The 21,394-nt window shown below is 40.6% G+C and overlaps 1 protein-coding gene across 3 annotated transcripts in view; it reads right to left on the bottom strand.

The window, feature by feature from the left end:
- The window catches only part of KIF6 (kinesin family member 6), a 428,472-nt gene that overhangs the window by 262,932 nt on the left and 144,146 nt on the right, over window positions 1–21,394 (bottom strand). For all 3 annotated transcript variants that reach the window (XM_070360917.1, XM_070360918.1, XM_070360916.1), the window contains exon 7: window positions 7,969–8,175. In XM_070360917.1, coding sequence (XP_070217018.1) covers window positions 7,969–8,175 — 207 coding nt within the window. The remainder of the gene's footprint in view (window positions 1–7,968; window positions 8,176–21,394) is intronic.

Below are 21,394 nucleotides of genomic sequence, written 5' to 3'. Positions count from 1 at the left end.
AGCAGGGCAAGGGAAAACAGTTTTATCAAGAGAACATGCTGGTCATAGCAAACACACTTTTCCAGCAACCCAAGAGACAACTGTACACATAGACATCAACAGATGGTCAATAATGAAATCAGATTGATTGTGTTCTTTGAAGCTGAAGATGAAAAAGCTCTATACAGTCAGCAAAAACAAGACGTGGAGCTGACTATGGCTGAGATCATTAGCTCTTTTCTGCAAAATTCAGGTTTAATTTGAAGAAAGTAGGGAAAAATCACTAGGCCAGGTGACAAACAGATTCAAGGGATTAGATTTGGTAGGGAGAGTGCTTGAAGAACTACGCACAGAGGTTCGTAACATAGTACAGAATGACTAAAACCACCCCCAAGAAAAAGAAATGCAAGAAGGCCAAGTGGTTGTCTGAGGAGGCTTTACAAATAGCTGAGAAAAGAAGAGAAGTGACAGGCAAGGGAGAAAAAAAGATACACCCATCACAACATAGAGTTTTAGAGAACAGCAAGGAGAGATAATAAGAGAGATTTGGAAAACTCAGCAATGGCCACAGGACTGGAAAAGGCCAGTTTTCATTCCAGTCCCAAAGAAGGGCAATGCCACAGAATGTTCAAACTACCATACAATTGCGCTCATTTCTCATGCTAGTAAGGGTATGCTCCAAAATCGTTCAAGCTAGGTTTCAGCAGTTTGTGAACCAAGAACTTCCAGATGTACAAACTGGGTTTAGAAAGTGCAGAGGAACCAGAGATTAAGTTGCCAACATCCATTGGCATAGAGAAAGCAAAGGAATTCCAGAAAAACATCTACTTCTGCTTCATTCATTATGCAAAAGCTTAGTGAATCCACTGTATGGATCACAATGAACTGTGGAAAATTCTTAAAGAATTGGGAATACCAGACCACCTTACCTGTCTCCTGAGAAATCTGTGTGTGGGTCAAGAAGCAACAGCTAGAACCTTACATGGGACAACTGACTGGTTCAAAATTGGAAAAAGAGTATGACAAAGCTGTATATTGTCACCCTGCTTATTTAACTTATATGCAGAGTACATCATGCAAAATGCCAGGCTTGATGAATCACAAGCTGGAATCAAGATTGCAAGGAGAAAGATCAACCTAAGATATGCAAATAATACCCCTCTAATGACAGAAAGTGAAGAGGAACTATTTCTTGAGGAGAGTGAAAAACCTGGTTTAAAATTCAACATTCAGAAAACTAAGATCATGGCATCTGGTCCTAACTTCAAGGCAAATAGAAGAGGAAAAAGTGGAAGCAGTGACAGATTTTATTTTCTTGGGCTCCAAAATCACTGTGGATTGTGACTGCAGCCATGGAATTAAGGTTGCTTGCTCCTTGGAAGGAAAGTTATGACAAGCCTATACAGCATATTAAAAAGCAGAGACATCATTTTGCTGACAAAGATCCATATAGGCAAAGCTATGGTTTTCCCAGTAGTCATCTATGGATGTGCTGGGCCACAAAGAAGTCTGGGTGCTGAAGAATTGGTGCTTTTGAACTGTGGTGCTGGAGAAGACTCTTGAGAGTCCCTTGAAATGCAAGGAGATCAAACCAGTCGATCCTAAAGGAAATCAAGCCTGAATATTTATTGGAAGGACTGTTACTAAAGCTCCAGTCCCAATACTTTGGTCACTTGATGCAAAAGAGCTGACTCATTGGAAAAGACCCTGGGATGCTGGGAAAGATTGAAGGCAAAAGGAGAACGGGGTGGCAGAGGATGAGATGGTTAGATGGCATCACTGACTCAATGGACATGAATAAGAGCTAACTCTGGGAGATACTGGAGGACAGAGGAGCCTGGTGTGCTACAGAGTCAGACATGACTTAGTGACAGAACAACAACAGATGAGATTGGAGGCCATAAGTAGGAAGACCATTTTGCAGGAGATTAGTATGGCAGTGGCATCTGGTTCTTTCGAGGCAGCTACAGAGAAGGTTCTGAGAACTAGGACCTAATGTCCTACATATGCAGTGGTGATAACAGCAGTGTTTAACAGAGTCATTCAGAGCTCTGCTTAGAAGTCTCTCTCAGTTGCTCTGCTCCTAGCTGGGTCATACCCCGGCCCAGTTTTCTAATTTTTCTCGAGATTCTTTATGTTTCATAAACTCTCTGCCACTTAAATTAGCTAGAGTGAATTTCCCAGTTTGCAACTAAGAAATCTGAGTAATATAACACAATCTCAATACTTTTCTGTTAAATGAATATGAATGAATGAATGAGTGGCTTAATTAGTTTTACCTAGGAAAACTGTCAGGGTCATTAGTAGTAGATGTGGGAAAACTAAGTGTCAGTGTAAGTGGAAGGAAAGTAAGGAATATGGTGGACTACAGTCTGACAGGCAAGGTGGTAGCATGGGGCGCTGAGTAGAGCTCTGGATCCTAAGAACCAGGGGACAAATACCTGAAACAGGCAAGGATGACCCAAACACCAAATACAAGACCAAACAGGTGCTGGTCTGACAGATATGCAGAGAGGGTAGCATACTGTTTATGAATCATCAGTTCATAATGATTCATCATTACTGTTTATGAATCATCAATTAAATACCTAAGAGTTTTCTAAGTACTTAGAGAACATAAAAAAGAAACAGTTATGTAACAAATTCAATAAATACTTTTAAAATGGTCCACATTAAGGCAAATCTTATAAAAAAAAATGAAACCTTTAAAAAAATAAAGAGCTCAGATGTCCATGGAAGATTATCCCCCGAGAAAACCGACAGAGTTACAACTAGCACGGCACAGTGAGCTTTCTCTCCTGAATGCAGCAAATCCAGTGGAAGCCAAGTGGAAAGAGACACTGAAAAAGTCCCACTCATGTTGGCTAACTGGCAGGGGTGACCCAGATTCTGATTTCTGTGCAAGTGCAGAGCAAACACTCTCTGTTTTCAGTGGTTTCGCACTTGATGTTTGGCCTGACAGAGACCCAGGGTCACTCGAGGAGTGCTTGAAGCTTCTGGTTGGAACAAGTATGCACAGCTCCTTCCTTTTTCTCCTAGGGCTCTATTTCTAGGGCCAAGATGTACCCTGTTATTGTGGCTTAAAATGTTTTCGAGGAGACTTTTTGGAAAAAGTACTACATACACAAGGAAAACTCCAAAACCAACAGTACTCGGGCACGCAGAAATTTACTTACTTCTGAGCATAATGAGGTACATTCAACTCAGAACGGCTGTGCCCTGCAAGCAGGTGTAAGGTCTTTCGGTATTGTCCAGGGAGCAGTTACAATCACATGGATTTTCTATACCAAGTGTGGGTTAATTCACGTAAGAATGGTTACCAAACTGTCTTTTCCTAGTCCATCTCCATCTTATATATTGAAACTGAGACAGAAAGGATGTCATTCGTCACCAACCTCTACATGAGTTTCTGTGATAGCTTTTCTCTTCCTGCACTTCGAGCACTTGTTTATACGCCTGGCTCTTTCACTGAATGACACGGTAGCACAGACTATTTCTCAATCATAAGTCGATCCCCATTGCCTAACGTAACTTGTAGCACCCAGTGGACACTCAATCACCATTTTCTGAATGGATGGATGAAGCTGATTAAACTAAATTGTGTTATACTTCCAGTCTCATAGCCTCATAATTAAGTCCTTCATAAGGAAACTTTCTTTATAAAAGTCCTTGAATTCTGTTATTTCATCAACAGTATCTGCTCATTCTTTTTATTATTCTCATTCCCAGGTATTCCTTGGTAGCCTCTCACTTGTCTGTGTAAAATTCCAATATTTGTCTACTGTCCTCTTACATTCTCTATGGCAGCAGCTTCTAGGTTTACTCAACCCCACATACCCATGTGCATACTCTGCATTTTTCCATATTTATGCTCTTCTTTCCTCGTTTGCTGATCTGTTCCTTCTCTCCCTCTCTCCATTATTTTATGCCATGACCTCCATGAAGACACTTGTACATCAGAGTAAAGAGCTAATGGCTGCAGCGATGCAGCCGGTGTCTATGAAACGGATAAGTTACATTTGGAGAGCCAAAAGCCAACAACATGTGAATGTTACCAGGACCCTGGGTGAGTCAATCCCCTGGTGGGAGCTAAGGGCCGACAGGCTCCCGGTTCTCACTGTCCGACATGCCCTGACCCCACCTCCTGGCTGGGCTCACTCCAACTCATCCCTCAGATCTCCGCTTTGCATCAGCCCCAAGAGAACTTGCATTAACTCTCCCCTCTCAGACTAAGTCCAGTCCCCCAGGACAAGCTCTTCTCGCCCCTTGGACTTGCTCTTCAGGCTCCCATCAGGATTACAGCCAGGTTTATTCTTATATTATATAAGTATCCTTATTTAGATTACTTATTCAAAGTGTGTCCCCCTCCACTGGACCGTGAGGACTTCAGGGCAAGGACCTTTTCCAGTTTTGTTCAGCGCTGTGCTCCAGGACCTAGCGCAGTCCTCGGCACATTATTGCTCCATATAAATATCTGTTAAATAAACTAGCTACACAGAAAATCAAATGCCACCATGACTACTTACATGAGGCTGATGGTACAAGAATTTTGAAGTGAAGAAAGGTAGGGAGAGGAAGAGTTTTAATAACAAGTAACAGCTTGCAAAGATTGTATAGAATGAATGAAGAAAAAAGAAAGGATTAGGAGCAGAATGTTTTTCTTGAGTGATTATAATTAGTGAAAATTTTGGTTCAACTAGCAAATATAAATACAATTTCACATGAATGGACAGATCTAATGGGAGTTAAAGGACAATGCTAACATCTGAAACAAGTAGGTATATTTTGAAAAAAAAGCACTTTGAATATAGTTCATTATGTTTTCATATCAGTGTTATATAAACATTCTGTAAAGTAAAAAGATCTGTTAAGTAAAATTAGAATGTAATATATGAGCAAGAAGGAGCCCAGGAATGCTGACTATTGTCAGAAACACTATCTGAACAACACACAGGCCTTAATCTCGGGGTGCTGCATTACTGGGGTTCATTTACTCAGAGCCCTATTGTGTGTGCCTTGTTCACAGAGAGTTCCCTTAGGTTTCTCTCAAACTACTTTCTCAGCCAACTTGGCCATTAGAAAGCATTTAACATCAGGACAACATCATTCTCAAAAGGGTTCATTAGGCAGCTTTAAAAAAAAAAAAGTATTTTTTGCCCAAATCTTTCAGTCTCCAACATTCATCAACAAATCATTCTGCCTTGCCAATGTTCTCTGTATTTCTCCACTCTAGCTTTTGATCATGTTTCTCTTTTTTTATTCTTGGAATTAGTTGCCATCCTTAACATTCAACTCACAGCGTTTATACTCACAGAGCTGAAAGGAACTTAAGAAATTTAATTCAATTCGCTCTTTTCAGAGAGAATTTTTTTTTTTCTGGAAGATTTATTTAGCAAAATTCAGATGAGCTTTCTTTGCCCTTGGAATAAAACTCAGAAATTAAAAATTGAGCATGCACTGGGACGGACTATAGTAAACCTGGAGTGGGGACAGGGAGGGAAGCTAGATAAATAGAACCATTGCAGGGTCAGAATCACCACCAGATGAAGTCACCACAAGTGGAAAAGATACTGGTCGTCTCCACATTATGGCCTCACAGCTAATCTACCAGCCCGAAACAAATAGGCCATGGAGGGTGTTTCTTATATTCATACCCACTACTAATTTTACAATAAAAACAATAAGCAAAGGTTTAAAAACAAAAAAAAGCATAGGCTTTGGAGTCAAGCAATTCGAGGTTCAAATCCTTATCTCACCACTAGCTACATGATCTTCGGAAGGCCTAGGGAGGACATGAGTTATAAAAACTGTAAGATGGGGGGTAATAACTAATACGTCCAGTGCTCAACTGTTCTGAGGTTTAAATGAAATGTTTATACAGAATTATAGTAGCTACCCCAATGTTGATAGCAGCATTATTCACAAGAGCCGAAAGGACAAAAGAAGTCATGTTCATCAACAAAATAGGATATATTTATATCTACATTCCCCCTTCATGGATCATGGCCTTGTTGTGGTGAAGGGGCTTGTGCAACTCAATGAAGTTATGAGCCATGCCATGCAGGGCCACCCAAGACAGACAGGTCACAGTGGAGAGTTCTGACAAAACGTGGTCCACAGGAAGGAATGGCAACTCACTCCAGTATTCTTGCCTCAAAAATCCCATGAACAGTATGAAAAGGCAAAAAGATATGACACCAGAAGATAAGCCCTAGGTTCGTATGCTACTGAGGAAGAGCAGAGAGATACCTCTAGAATGAAACAGCTGGGGAAAAGTGGAAATGATGCTCTGTCATTCTGCTTATTTAACTTATATGCAGAGTACATTATGGGAAATGCTGGGCTAGATGAATCACAAGCTGGAATCAAGATTCCTGGGAGAAATATCAACAACCTCAGATATGCAAATGATACCACTCTAATGGCAGAAAGTGAAGAGGATGTAAAGAGTCTCTCGATAAGCATGAAAGAGGAGAGTAAAAAAGCTGGCTTAAAACTCAACTTAGTTCAAAAAACTAAGACCATGACATCTATTTGCCATGAAATGGTCCCATGGTAACTGCAGCCATGAAACTAAAAGACACTTGCTCCTTGGAAGGAAAGCTATGAAAAACCTAGGCAGCATATTAGAAAGCAGAGACATCACTTTGCCAACAAAAGTTTGTATAGTCAAAGCTATGGTTTATCCAGTAGTCATGTATGGATGTGAGAGTTGGACCATAAAGAAGGTTGAGTGTCAAAGAAGTGATGTTTTTGAACTGTGGTGTTGGAGAAGACTTTTGAGAGTCCTTTGGTCTACAAGGAGATCAAAGCAGTCAATCCTAAAGGAAATCAACTGTGAATATTCATTGGAAGGGCTGATGCTGAAGATGAAGTTCCAGAACTTTGGCTACCTGATGGGAAGAGCTGACTTATTGGAAAAGACCCTGATGCTGGGAAAGATTGAGGGTAGGAAGGGGGTGACAGAGGATGAGATGATTGGACAGCATCACTGACTCATTGAACATGAATTTGAGCAAACTCTGGGAGATACTGAAGGACAGGGAAGCCTGGCATGCTGCAGTCTATGGGGTTGCAGAGTCAGACATGATTTAGAGACTGAGCAACCACAATATCTACACTTCCACACTTTCAATGTAGAGGACGCAGATCAATCCCTGGTTGGGGAATTAAATCCCACATACCATGGAGCAACTAAGCCCGGGTGCCTCAACCACTGAAGCCAGAGTGCTCTGGAGCCTGTGCTGCAACTACCGAACCTCTGGGCCACAACTAGAGAGTCCATGCATTTCAACGAAAGAGCCCACGTGACACAGTGAAGATCCCACATGCCACAACTAAGACTCAGGGCAGCCAAATAAGTAAACAAGCACTTTAAAAAAGGAAGGACAGTCCAATACATGCAAAAACATGGATGGGTCTTGCAGTTATGCTAAGTGAAAGAAATCAGACACAAAAGGACAAACATCGTATAATTCTACTTACAGGAGTATATGGAATAGGCAAATTCATAGCAGCTGAAAGCAGAATAGGCATGATGGGGCTGGGAGTATAAAGAGATGGGCGTTACTGTTTAATGGGTACAGAGTTTCTGTTTGGGATTATGAGACTTCTGGAAATGGATGGTGGTGATGATTGTGCAACATTTTGAATGCACTTGATGTTGCTGAATTGTATGCTTAAAAATTAGCAAAGTGGTAAATGTTACATTATATATATATATATCACCACAATATAATATAATTTTACATCATGTATGTTTTATTTTGAGACACAAAACAGGGCCAAAATGCTAGTAGAATGCCTGATGCTATGTACATGGTCACAAGGAGGGAGATTCAAGAGGGAGGGGACATATATATATACCTAGGGCTGACTCATGGTGATGGCAGAAACCAATACAACATTGGAAAGCAATTATCCTCCAATTAAAAATAAATAACATTTATTAAAATGGTAGGTATAGGTCATCCTACCCCAACTGATTACCTGTTCTAAGTAATGCAGTGACAAGTTGATATACTTGGCCTCTGTCAGAAGCTGGCCTCCGACTCCAGTCTTGGCAACCCGCTCTGAGCCAGCCAGGTCCACCAAATGCAGCTTGGCGTGTCTCACTGTTGCAGATCCTGGTTCCTTGCTTGACAGGTGAATGGTGAAGATGCAGTGAGAACGGGTTGAAGCTTGGTTCATAGGAGTCTATAATAAATAAGTTGTAAAACAAATGCGAACAATGAGAATTTTGGAAGACTATCAACAGATTTACATGTATATTTCCACTGATAAGACATTTCCCGTGAAGTGAATACTTTCAAATGGAGTAAAGATGCTTGCAGCGGAGATCCTTAATATGAATTACTTTCAGTGTGTTACCTCCTGAATGACTGATAACAGATATGGGTGGGTTCATTCAGAAAGTGAGAGGTTGAGTGAGGCAAAGCTTGGGTCTTTTTAAACAATACGATAAGTTTACCCTGTTACACGACCACAGTCCATACCTTAACTTTGGCTGGCCATACTGAAAATGTTCATTGTGAATTTCATAAGAAAAGAGCTGGGAATGGGCACATTGAGAGAGTTCATTCCACAAATGTAAACACCATCCACAGGCAAGGATACCTAACATCACTGCTACTAGCCAACACGGAATTGGGGCTCCCACTCAAAAGAATAAACAAGGAAAAAATATGAGGCATAGTAATAGAAAAGAAGAAATTCAAGTGTCTTATACACAGAAAATACTGTGTTTACAAAGAGAATGCAAGAACATCTACAAATAAACTGTTAAGGACTAAAAAGATGAGCATGGTTGTTGGATGAAAGATAAATACGAGAAATCAGTAAAGTTCTAATAATCCAGCAACAATTAATCAGGAAATATATTATTCATAATAGCAACAAAGATGATGAGATAATAAGAGATTAATCTTATAAAAGATATGCAATTTACAAGGAAAATGATCAAATAATATTAAAGAGGACAAAATGGAAACCTGAAAAATTGAGGTGCCAGATATTAATATACCATTTCATGGATGAGAAAATCCAAAATTAATCTCTGTATTAATCTCTCTCTATTAAGCAATATATTCAATGCAATTGAAATACAAATGCTGTTGGTTTTGCTTACAGCGCAAAACAAATTAATTCTAAAAATGAGATGGGAGAGCAAATATTGAAAATAATCAAAACCAATTCTGTGAAAGAATAATAAGGAAAAGAGTCTTGTCTTGCTATATATCCAGGGATAATCATAACACTAGAGTAATTAAAACAGAGTGGTACTGCTGCAGGAGCAGATAACTAGGTCAGTGAAACATGCTATGCTCATTTAAGGAACTCTGCCTAAGTTCCTGGGTGACATCATAGCACAGAGGAGGAAGGATGGACTTATTAACAAATGGTGTTGGAATAATGGGCTGCTACTGCTAAGTCGCTTCAGTCGTGTCTGACTCTGTGCGACCCCATAGACGGCAGCCCATCAGGCTCCCTCGTCCCTGGGAGTCTCCAGGCAAGAACACTGGAGTGGGTTGCCATTGCCTTCTCCAATGCATGAAAGTGAAAAGTGAAAGTGAAGTCGCTCAGTCGTGTCTGACTCTTTGCAACCCCATGGACTGCAGCCCACCAGGCTCCTCCGTCCATGGGATTTTCCAGGCAAGAGTACTGGAGTGGGGTGCCATTGCCTTCTCCAGAATAATGGGCTATCTGTCTTGAAAATGTAAATTTAGATTGCTTTCTCACACTATACACATAAATAAATGCCAGAATGTATAAAGATTTATGTGCAAAATAACACAACTTCTTTTTTTTTACCTTTTAGTTTAGCAAAATGACTTATACAAGGCAAACATCCTGTTAACTACCTCCTAAGGCAATGGCACCCCACTCCAGGACTCTTGCCTGGAAAATCCCACAGATGGAGGAGCCTGGTGGGCTGCAGTCCATGGGGTCGCGAAGAGTTGGACATGACTGAGCGACTTCACTTTTCACATTTCACTTTCATGCATTGGAGAAGGAAATGGCAACCCACTCCAGTGTTCTTGCCTGGAGAATCCCAGGGACGGGAGCCTGGTGGGCTGCCATCTATGGGGTCGCACAGAGTCGGACACAACTGAAGCAACTTAGCAGCAGCAGCAGGTCAAACAACAATTCTGCCAGGCACCTCAGAAGACCCATCCTAATCCTCTCCCCAAAATAAACATTTTCTTCCCGACTCTGTAGTAATCCCTTTCTTAGGTTTCATTGGGTTTTATCACTTAAGTACGCATCCTTAGATACTATAGTTTTAGTTTTGTCCTTAGGTTTTTAGCTTGAGAAGTGTTGGATTCTCATTCCATCCACAGGTTCCCTTTCCACCCCTTGTTTCTTTTACAACGTATCTGCTGCAGAACTTGAGCCATTTGACCGAAGTTTCTCGGTCTGCGCTTTGCCAACTGCATACGTTCTCATGGCAGAGTTCAACTTGTCCTGTCAGCTCTATTTCTTGGGTATCAGCAGCGGGATCGAGGGCTTGACCAGACTTACGTCCTATCCCTTTAGCAAGACTACCAGTGGCGGTGCATCTTTTTATCAGGAGATGTACACAAGTCTGGTTGTTGCTTTTTTGAAGGAAATAACACAATTTTAACCTTAAAATATAGCAGCATATTGTAATCAACCCAAGGTAGTAATAGATAACCTATGAAAAAACATCAAACACAAAAATGAATGGATTTGAAATAGTTGATCAAATAATCCAAAATTAAAGAACTTCCGTGTGATGATATCTGCTGCTGCTGCTGTTCGGTAAATCAGTTGTGTCTGACCTTTTTCGACCCCATGGACTGCAGCTCGCCAGGCTCCTCTGTCCATGGGATTTCCCAGGCAAGAATCCTGGAGGGGGTTGCCATTTCCTTTTCCAGGGATCTTTCCAACCCAGGGATTGAACCGATGTCTGCTGCACTGGCAGGCGGATTCTTTACCACTGAGCCACTTGGGAAGCCATGATATCTACCATAAAGTTAAAAGACTGGGAGGTGATATTAGCAGTATATGTGGCTGACAAAAGACTAACATTTGAAATACAGAACCCCCACAAAACAATAAGAGAAAGACAACTCAGAAAACAATGAGCAAAGGATATAAATATGTATCCTATAAAAAGGAAACCTGAATACGGTCAACATGTCTTTGAAAAAATGCTCAGGCTTACAAATACTCAAGACAAGTAATTAAAATCCAATAATTAACTATTTCATTCACCTCCATCAGACCAGAAAAAATGTAAGAAATAAAGTCCAACAAAACAAGTATTTGTAAAGATATAAGGAAGTCGAAATATTATATACTGCTGGTAAGATTGCAAATTAAAACTCTCTTTTTTTTTTTTGAGAGAGAATTCCCTATGACCTGCAAGCCAGCAATAATAGACTGACCACTGGTCAGGCTCAGATGGTAAAGAATCTGCCTGCAATGCCGGAGACCCAGGTTGGGTCCCTGGGTCAGGAAGATCCCCTGGAGAAGGAAATGGCAACCCATTCCTGTATTCTGGCCTGGAGAATACCATGGACAGAAGAGCCCGGTCTGCTACAGTCTATGGGTGGCAAAGAGTTGGACATGACTGAGCAGTTAACACTTCATTTCACTTCACTAGGAGTATTTCCAAAAGGGAAACCTGGGCCGGGCACATTATAGGGGAAAGAGACAGAGGCAGAGGGAGACAGAGACAAAAGTCACTGCAGCACTGCTTAGGGCAGCAAGAAGGTGATGCAAGATGTACAACCTAAACGGACATCTTGCGGTGGAAAGATGAATAAGCTACAGAAGAGTAAAATGCAACAACTTTTGTGTAGGTTGACACTGATTTCTAAAACAGAATGTTGAGGGAAAATGGAAGGTTAATGATAAAAATACTATGACAAAACTTAGATAAGTAAGAAGGCAATAATATTTAAAAACATTAGCTCGTGGAGCCATAACCTAGGTCATTAAAAGTTTAGAAAACGGACTGAGAGGATACAGCAAATTAATGATAGTGGTTGCCTTTGTGAGAGATGACTTCATCCTTATCTGAAATATCCTATTTCTTTTATGTAAAAATTATCAGAAGCAAATAAATATCAGACATCTAAAAATATCTAAAATAAAAAGTATCTAAAAATATTCCAAAGGAATGTTCATATGCATAAAGCCATTCAGATCTCCACCTCTGCAAAATGGGATTTAACAAAAGAATTTCTATATGGATACACATGTATTCAGATAGGGTAACATATACGGATTCTTTCTGTAAATGTAAATTCTTGATGGACACCATTGTAGATTTATACCAACTAGCAAAATACATGGAGAAGGCAATGGCACCCCACCCTGGTACTCTTGCCTGGAAACCCCCATGGACAGAGGAGCCTGGCAGGCTGCAGTCCATGGGGTCACTAAGGGTTGGACATGACTGAGTGACTTCACTTTCACTTTCCACTTTCATGCATTGGAGAAGGAAATGGCAACCCACTCCAGTGTTCTTGCCTGGAGAATCCCAGGGACAGAGGAGCCTGGTGGGCTGCCGTCTATGGGGTCGCACAGAGTCGGACACGACTGAAGCAACTTAGCAGCAGCAGCAGCAAAATACATGGGCTTCCCTGGTAGCTCAGCTGGTAAAGAATCCGCCTACAGGGGCTTCCCAGGTGGCCCTAATGGTCAGGAACACTCTTGCCAATTCAGAGACATAGGAGATGCAGGTTTGATCCCTGTGTCAGGAAGGTCCTCTGGAGAAGGGCATGACAACCCACTCCAGTATTCTTGACTGCAGAATTCCATGGACAGAGGAGCCTGGCGGGCTACAGTCCATGGGGCCACAAAGAGTCAGATGTGACTGAAGCGACTTGGCACACACACGGCAAAATATACAGATGTCCAGATACTGGCATAGTTTTGGTGATGATGATGTAGCTAGTGGATTAAATAGGCTGAAAATCTGACCCATTACTCGTTGCCACAATAACTATACCCAAACCTAGCCAGTGTGTGATTTTGCATGCTAAAGTGGATCAGCAAATAACCGTGCATGTAAAACCGCAAACTCAAATTTAGAACCTAAGTTGAGGTGTTTTGGAAGTGACTGTAAGTTATTTGCGGAACTTAAACATGGGTTTCATTTCACTGTTTTATTCACACAACAATAAATCCTACAGCACTGTAACAAAAGTCAAATGACAATCGATAGAAATGACTAACACGGAGACTATCCCCAACAGCTGTCTTCAGCTTGTAAATCGATGCACTGAAATCACTGCGAAATGTGGGCCATGAGCAAAGAGTGAGAGTCAACCCATTTCAAAGGGGACAGCAAATTAAACTGTATTTCTGAACTCTGTGATTAAAATGCAGTAATATGTGTAGGAGTCCATGCCTACAATTTTGTAACGTCTCATAAATATTTTCTGCATGAAGTAGTAGTTGGTGTCCTCTTAGCTAAAATTTTCTTAAACCTCAGAAAACATTCATAATGTGTAGCTGCTTAAGTGTGATTGAATGTGCCAGTGCTTGCTCTGTGTTTACTTAAGGACGTCTTTGTGTCTCAAAGGCATGCCCTTGCATTTGTCCTTTTAAAGGTAGAACTGTACTAAAACCTTTCTGAAACTGCCTAAGAACAGATGGCACCATTTAGGCAGATTCATTCAAATTTAAGCGCACATTTTAAACAAATGTGCTCTTGGCACTAGAGACAGTGCCTTTGGAACAATTCTAGTGATGATTAATCATCTGCATGCAGAGAGCTTTCACATTTTATATCGGTCTCTGTATACAGCCCCATGTTAGGCAGTACAGAGACAAGAAGGAAGAGAAGGCCTGGACCTTGCCCTCAAGGCGTTTATAACACAGTTCAGGAGCTACTGGCAAAATGTGTGAAATAAGAGTGGACAATGAAAAAAAGCTAAATGTGCAGGATAGAAAGTGATCTGTTTTCAGCACTGAGCATCCTGATCATTGAGGTAAAACCTAAGAATGCTAACCGTTTCTGCATTGTGGAAGCTCTCCACCTTCCTTCTGGTCCCAGGTTTCTAGAGCCAAAGACCACCCTGGTGCTCTCCCTCTCTCACCCTCTAACTGCTTGCTCAGTCTCCTATTCTTTTATTGTGCTCTTTTCTCTCCAGTCCGTAAAAACAGCCATGTCTGAAGCTATCTGTGGTCACCATATTTCTTCCTCTTGGGGAACTCTCCCATAGCTCTGATTCTCATTGGATTGGTTGTTATTGTTCAGTTGCTCAGTCATGTTTGACTCTTTGCAACCCCATGGACTGCAGCACGCCAGGCTTCCCTGCCCTTCAGCATCACCCAGAGCTTGCTTGTCCATTGAGCTGGTGATGCCATCCAAGCATTTCATTCTCTATTGTCCCCTTTTCCTCCTGCCTTCGATCTTTCCAGCATCAGGTCTTTTTCAACAACGATTTGGCTCTTCACATAAGCTGGCCAAAGTACTGGAGCTTCAGTTTCAGCATCAGTCCTTCCGATGAATATTCAGGGTTGATTTCCTTTAGTAGTGACTGGTTTGATCTCATTGCTGTCCAATGGACTCTCATTGGATTGGTACTGTCGTCCACTGGATTGGTACTATCACACACCCAAATCTTAGAACTTGGAATTGGATGACCTGGTTTCTTTAAGCTCAGGTTCCATTGCTTACTAGTGTTGAAAGTAATTTTGGTTTTCATGCCTTTGAAATGCCATAATAAAACTTGCTTTGCTGCAGACAGTTATACTAATTACCTATTGAAGTGGTCCATGAACTGTAAAAGGTCATAAAGATGTCTCACTACTGATGTTTACTGTTCAGATGCCTCTGATGTCCTCATTTCGAACCACAGTTTCTCTGTACCCCAGATTAGAATGTCCAAGAGCTAGACTGATAATTGTCGTTAAAATGCCTTACCAGCATCTTGAACTTAATGTTACCCCAAACAACCTCATCACTTTCCCTCATGCTGTGTCTAATCCATTCTGTAGCATTTACCTCCATCCTCTTCTTTCCTTCTCCAAATAACTATTACCTCTCACCTGGGTTACTACATTCTTTCCTTACTAATGTCCCACCCCCAAATTTATTCTTGTTTCCTCCAACTGTTCCCCACCTTGCAGTCAGAGTAATGCTTCAAAAGCACATATCTGATTATAACAATCCCACCTAAATCACTCAATTAAACTGACACACTCTAAGACTAGTAGCTCCAGTTTCTTCTACTGTGCCTTACACGACTGTTTATCAAAACTCTTTTTAAAATATGGTTCTCTGACACTCTGAATTGAGTATATTCTTTCAAACATAGCCTAACCACAGCAGAGAACACTGGAATCTGAAGAATCTAAATCTAGTGTTGCCAATAAATAGCACACAAAGTGATAAACTGTATTTGCTCCAGCCTTTTCCCTGTGCTACGGAATTTCTTTGGGAAACACACATACTTGTTTGTTTGATGACTGCATTTGATTAGTTTTTATCCCAGCATGACTATCTGTTGAGGTAATTCTGGATTTTTACTGTTTTGCAATTCTGTGCTATCTACAAATGAAACTATATCTCTTCACCCAAACAATTTTGAAAGAATGAAGTAGGGCAGAACAATAGCATTCCACGAAGACACCTTTGCTTTCTACTCCACTCAGGGGTATTTTCTAACTGGCTTCAATCCAAGTACTTTCAGATATCTTCAATTTCTGTTTATATCCCCAAGGATATTTTGAGGGACTTTATTAAATAAACTGAATTTACTTGACCTATGAATTTTTATAACCCTATCAGAAAAGTGAATGAAATTGAGGTGAATCAGCTGACTGACTTTTTTCTAACTGGTTATTGACCATCATTTAATAATCCCTTTTTAATTTTTTTTAGATTCTTTTTGAGGCTTTGGTATCAAAAAATGTTTTAATCTGTCATTTTCCAAATGTTTCCCTTTTCAGAGGGTTGAGAATAAATAACTTTCTTTTATAGAGTAAAGTCTAAAACCCAGGCTCACTGGTCCCTTACAGATTCATCATATTGGTAGTCTGTGGCTGATGACAGTTAGTTTCCTCCAGCTTAGCAGAAGCCTACTTCTCAGGAAAGGCCTATCTGAAAGGTTCTACAGAGGCTCTCACTTCCCACCTCCTCCCACCTAGACTCTGAGCTTCTTGAAGGCAGGGACTCGGTCTAATGCATCATTGTAACCCTCGCATAGCAATATACAATAGTTATTTAAAATTGTCTGTTAAATTGTTGGCTTTTGTTAATTTCTAGTTTTCCAGAATCTCTATGGCATGCTTGATAATTTTAGAACTCCATAGGCAAAGTGAAATACAATTTGAGTCCAAAAATTAGAATTCTTTGTACAGCAAGACTGACTTAAATCTCTAAATCTATCTTGGACTTCAATTACTCTCTGTGCCTGATTCCAGAGTTCTGATTAACCCCTAGCCTGAACATCTTCAACTACCCTTTCTCCTCCCCGGATTGTCCTCTTGATGGTCAAGTATTGGCCAGTATGTCTTACTGGAAAAGTATGCTCTTCTCCTACTCTCCAAATAAGCCTATTCAAAATTCATTTATTTTCATAAATTCCTTGCCCTATTCCTAACTGAGTGGCAAAGAACTGATGCTTTTGAACTGTGGTGCTGGAGAAGACTCTTGAGAGTCCCTTGGACAACAAGGAGATCAAACCAGTCAATCCTAAGGGAAATCAGTCCTGAATATTCATTGGAAGGATTGATGCTGAAGCTGAAGCTCCAATAATTTGGTTACCTGATGTGAAAAGCCAACTCATTGGAAAAGACCCTGATGCTGGGAAAGATTGAGGGCAAGAGGAGAAGGGGGCAACAGTGGATGAGATGGTTGGATGGCATCACCAACTCAGTGGACATGGGTATGAGAAAACTCAGGGAGATAGTGAAGGACAGAGAAGCCTGAGTGACGCAGTTCATGGGGCTGCAGAGTTGGACATGACTTAATGACTGAAAAACAATAGCAAATTCCTAACTAGCATTAACTACTGTGTTCAGAAAGGCCATTTAAACATTTGTGCATATAGTAGAAGATAACTAATATCCAAACTCTGGAAAAACCCATTGTTCTAAATGGATTTTTAAATGTCTATCACTTTAAAAATTATGACATTGTAATGGACAGTTTGCTATAAGGTAGTAAGGAGTGATGGTGGAATCCACCAGGCTACAACCGAATGTTTGATGGTTAACCCATTTCATGCAGTGTAGAGAGTGGTTTGGGTTATAGTGAACAGTGAAAGTGAAAGTCTCTCAGTCATGTCTGACTCTTTGCAACCCCATGGAGTATACAGTCAGTGGAATTCTTCAGGCCAGAATATTGAAGTGGGTAGCCTTTCCCTTCTCCAGGGGATTTTCCCAAGCCAGGGATCGAACCCAGGTCTCCCACTTTGCAGGTGGATTCTTTACCAGCTGAACCACAAGGGAAGCCCAAAATCAAAGTTGCTCAGTTGTGTCTGATTCTTTGCGACCCCATGGACTGTATAATTCATGGAATTCTCCAGGCCAGAATACTGGAGTGGGTAGCCCTTCCCTTCTCCAGGGGATCTTCCCAACCCAGGGATCAAACCCAGGTCTCCCGCATTGCAGGCAGATTCTTTACTAGCTGAGCCACAAGGGAAGCCCAAGAATACTGGAGTGGGTAGCCTATCGCTTCTCCAGTGGATCTTCCATGGAATTCTCCAGGCCAGAATACTGGAATGGGTAGCCTACTCCTTCTCCAGAGGATCTTCCCAACCCAGGAATCAAACTGGGGTCTCCTGCATTGCAGGCAGATTCTTTACCAGCTGAGCTACCCGGGAAGCCCTTCGAAATGTAAAAGATGACTCAAAAATGACCTTGTCAGACAATGGTGGCTTCAAACTGCATATCTAAAAGGGACCTGGAGTAGCAATGTACTTGCGGAGTGGTATTTGAATCTGCTTTTGCAGCTTTACAAAATAGAGCTTTAAATTGAGGAAATACCACACCTCTGTATTGAAGGCTAAAGCTTCTTCTCCTCCAGCCCTTCAAGCCATTTACTGGCACTGGCTGGGCTACCATCCTAAGAAGCTCTTTCACTGAACAAGAATCATTTCCTACAGAGCAGGAGATATTCCTAGGCTGAAAGAGAAACATGAAAAGAAATGGTAGAGCAACAAGAATTGGGAAACAGTGATAAGCTTTTTCAAAAGCCTGTCTATTCATCTTCCCTTTTGGAATCTGCAGATGTACAACTTCTAATCCCGATGCTCTATGATTTTGTTACACATATTCTTATTGGTAGAGCAACAAAACTTTTCATTTTTGTTCATTATTTCATCATCATTTGTGTGGGCATGGCCATTTTCAAGACTGAAAATTTGGGGACTTCCAGTGGCTAAGACTCTGCACTCCCGATGCCAGGGGCCTGGGTTTGATCTCTGGTCAGGGAACTAGATCCTACATTTGCAACATCTGCATGTTTCAACCAAACAAGTAAATAAATATGTATTAAAAGCAAATAAAGAAATATCATGCGTTTGAAAAAAAGATTGAAAAATTTGATTTTAGGGGCAAAAAATGATATGTGAGATATGATTTTTGTGTTTACATAATATACTATTAAGGTGCTTCCCAGATGAGGCTAGTGGTAAAGAACTTGACTGCCAACATAGGAGACTTAAGAGCCATGGGTTTGATCCATGAGTCGCGAAGAGGAAATAGCAACTCACTCCAGTATTCTGGCCTGGAGAATCCCATGGACAGAGAAGTCTGGGGGGCTATGGTCCATAGGGTCGCAGAGTCAGACAGGACTGAAGTGACTTAGCATACATGCATAATACTCTAGTACAATTTTCATACCTTTTTTCTACTTCCAGTTAATCTTGTATGTTTTCAATCACTTCAAAACTGATTATAAATAGTTAATACAATCTTCAATGATTTGAATAATTTATTTATGTTACATATAAGATTTCCTAGGATCCTTTGAATACTTGCTTTTTCTTGTCGGATCTTATAGCTTATATTCCATTCTTATGCACCAAAACTTTTCTTTTGTTTTCACTCACTTTTCTATTTTAGAGTGAAATAGCTCAACAAGAATTTCCCTTATTTTAGGATAAGTCAGGGGAAGGAAATCTCTCTTAGGCTGAAGAGGAGTTTGTAATATATGTGCTTGTGACTTTTAAAGCAAACCAACTAAGAACAACAGCAGCAGCCAGCAAATCCAGAATTCAGCTTTCACTCCAGTTCTCCTTGTTTGGTAACACTTTCTAAGCAGATATTCTATTTGACCTGTTCCTCTGCTCATCTGCTCTATCTGAATTGAAGACTGAGAATACTAATTGCCTAGGTGTTTCCCAGACTAATATCTGAGCCTTTCAGATTAAAGCTCACTCTTAACCAAGGATTATCTAGCCCGCCTCTGATTGTTTAAATGATTTCTTATCTAAGTCCTCCCGTGGCACACCTTGGCCCACAAGACCAACCATGGTGGGCACGAGGCCCACCAAGCACCCTATGAACTCTAACTCAGCCTGGAAAAGTGAGGCCTGACCAAACCTAGTGGTTTAGCATGAGACCCTAAAAACACCCATCTCGATCTTTTCTTTCTTTCTAAGACAGCATCATTATTTTTATTTTTAACCAACTAATATGTATTGACTTTTCACTATATCTACGGCACCAGGAATAGCAAGAAAAATACAGCATGCCACATAAATTAATAATTGCAATTCAGCAGAACATATTTATAATAGAGTAATGGGAAAATTATATTTGACCTGCCCCCCCGCAAATAGAGCAGTTGCATTTTCCCAGAGTTGTCAGAGGCAGATTTATTCACAATAAATCTTGAGGCAGAACAAATACTGTGAGTATTTATAAATACTCAATAAATACGTGAGTATCTGAATACTCACGATAAATCCTGAGTATTCTTTAGGAGTTTTGCAGTTTTACAAGGCAGATCAAAAGACAGAGGTACCAATGACACTAAAGTACAAAATCTAAGTTGTTTCAGAATATACATACTGCTTAGCAGCAAAATAGCCCCAATTAGATAACCCTCTATTGGAATTAATGACCCTAAACTGCTCATTTTCCTTTCTGGTTTTTCTTTTTATAAGATACTTGGCTTTTAGAAAAGTGATCAAACTCATTGCCCCTAGTAGAAAGATGTCTAGGTCCAGCGCATTATCAAAGTAGCTCTGTAAAAGGGAAAACAAACCAGGCATACTAATTTTGTTTAAAGTTTAAAAGAAAGCTTTGGAACAACCTGAAACCTAAGTTAAGACTGTGTTAGCAATTGGGATTCACCTTTCTGATAAGAACAGCCTGTTTGTTTCATTATTTATCCTTTCTAACAAGTCTGGAATCAATTGGATGGATTTTTGATTTTCATGCCTTCAGAGATCTGCTTGTTGTTATTTAGTCACTAAGTCATGTCCAGCTCTTTTGCGACCTCCCTGGTGGCTCAGATGGTGAAGAATCTGCCCGCAGTGGAGGAGACCTGGGTTCCATCCCTGGGTTGGGAAGATCCCCTGGAGGAGGGCATGGCAACCCACTCCAGTATTCTTGCTTGGAGAATCCCCATGGACGGACGTGCCTGGTGGGTTACAGTCCGTGGGGTGGCAGAGTCAGACATGACTGAGCGACTAAGCACACACACAGGGCTGCAGCCCATCAGGCTTCTCTGTCCGTGGGATTTCCCAGGCAAGAATCCTGCAGTGGGTTGCCATTTCCTTTTCCAAGGGAATCTTCCTGACCCAGGAGTAGAACCTGTGTCTCTTGCATTGCAGGCAGTTTCTTTACTGCTGAGCCACTGGGGAAGCTTTCAAAGATCTGTTAGCTGACTTCAAAATTTTAAGAAAATTGAGTGTCAGAGTTAGTGATGACTCTTCAGTTGGACGTCAAGATTCAGAAGATTGCTTCCCTATGGGTCATTTCTTCAAAATTAGGCAAATCAAAGTCAAACACATTTATTAAAAAAATATAAACATGCTAAAATCAGCACATATGGCAAATTGAAAAAGAATTTATCTATATCTTAAATCAGAGCTATGTTCAATTACCATCTCTGTTTAATATCATTGAACTGGGAATCATCATATCAACACCAGGACAAAGGTTTGTTTTCTGAACAATGGAAAATATATCACCCCAAGTGTTCCCCACCTTTTTTTTTTTTTATCTTGACTGCAAGAAGAGTCATAGCTAAATTTCATCCTCAATGGCATCCTTGTTGTCTAGCATATTCATTTTCCATCTTTTACATTAAGTTTAACTATTTTGTCTCTTCTCTTCCTATTAAAATTCAGTCTCATTTAACAATTTCCAAGTCTTACCATACACATAATTGGAAAAAATAATATTATAAGGATTAAAAATCTAATGATCTTCTCAAGAATTTATGGCAATTCATTTAAACTGGCTTTAGGGAAAA

This window comes from Bos mutus, chromosome 23 (assembly GCF_027580195.1).
Source record: "Bos mutus isolate GX-2022 chromosome 23, NWIPB_WYAK_1.1, whole genome shotgun sequence".
Taxonomy (NCBI): Eukaryota; Metazoa; Chordata; class Mammalia; order Artiodactyla; family Bovidae; genus Bos; species Bos mutus.
Note: the sequence above shows the minus strand (reverse complement) of the source record. Positions and strands in the feature narration are given on the sequence as shown.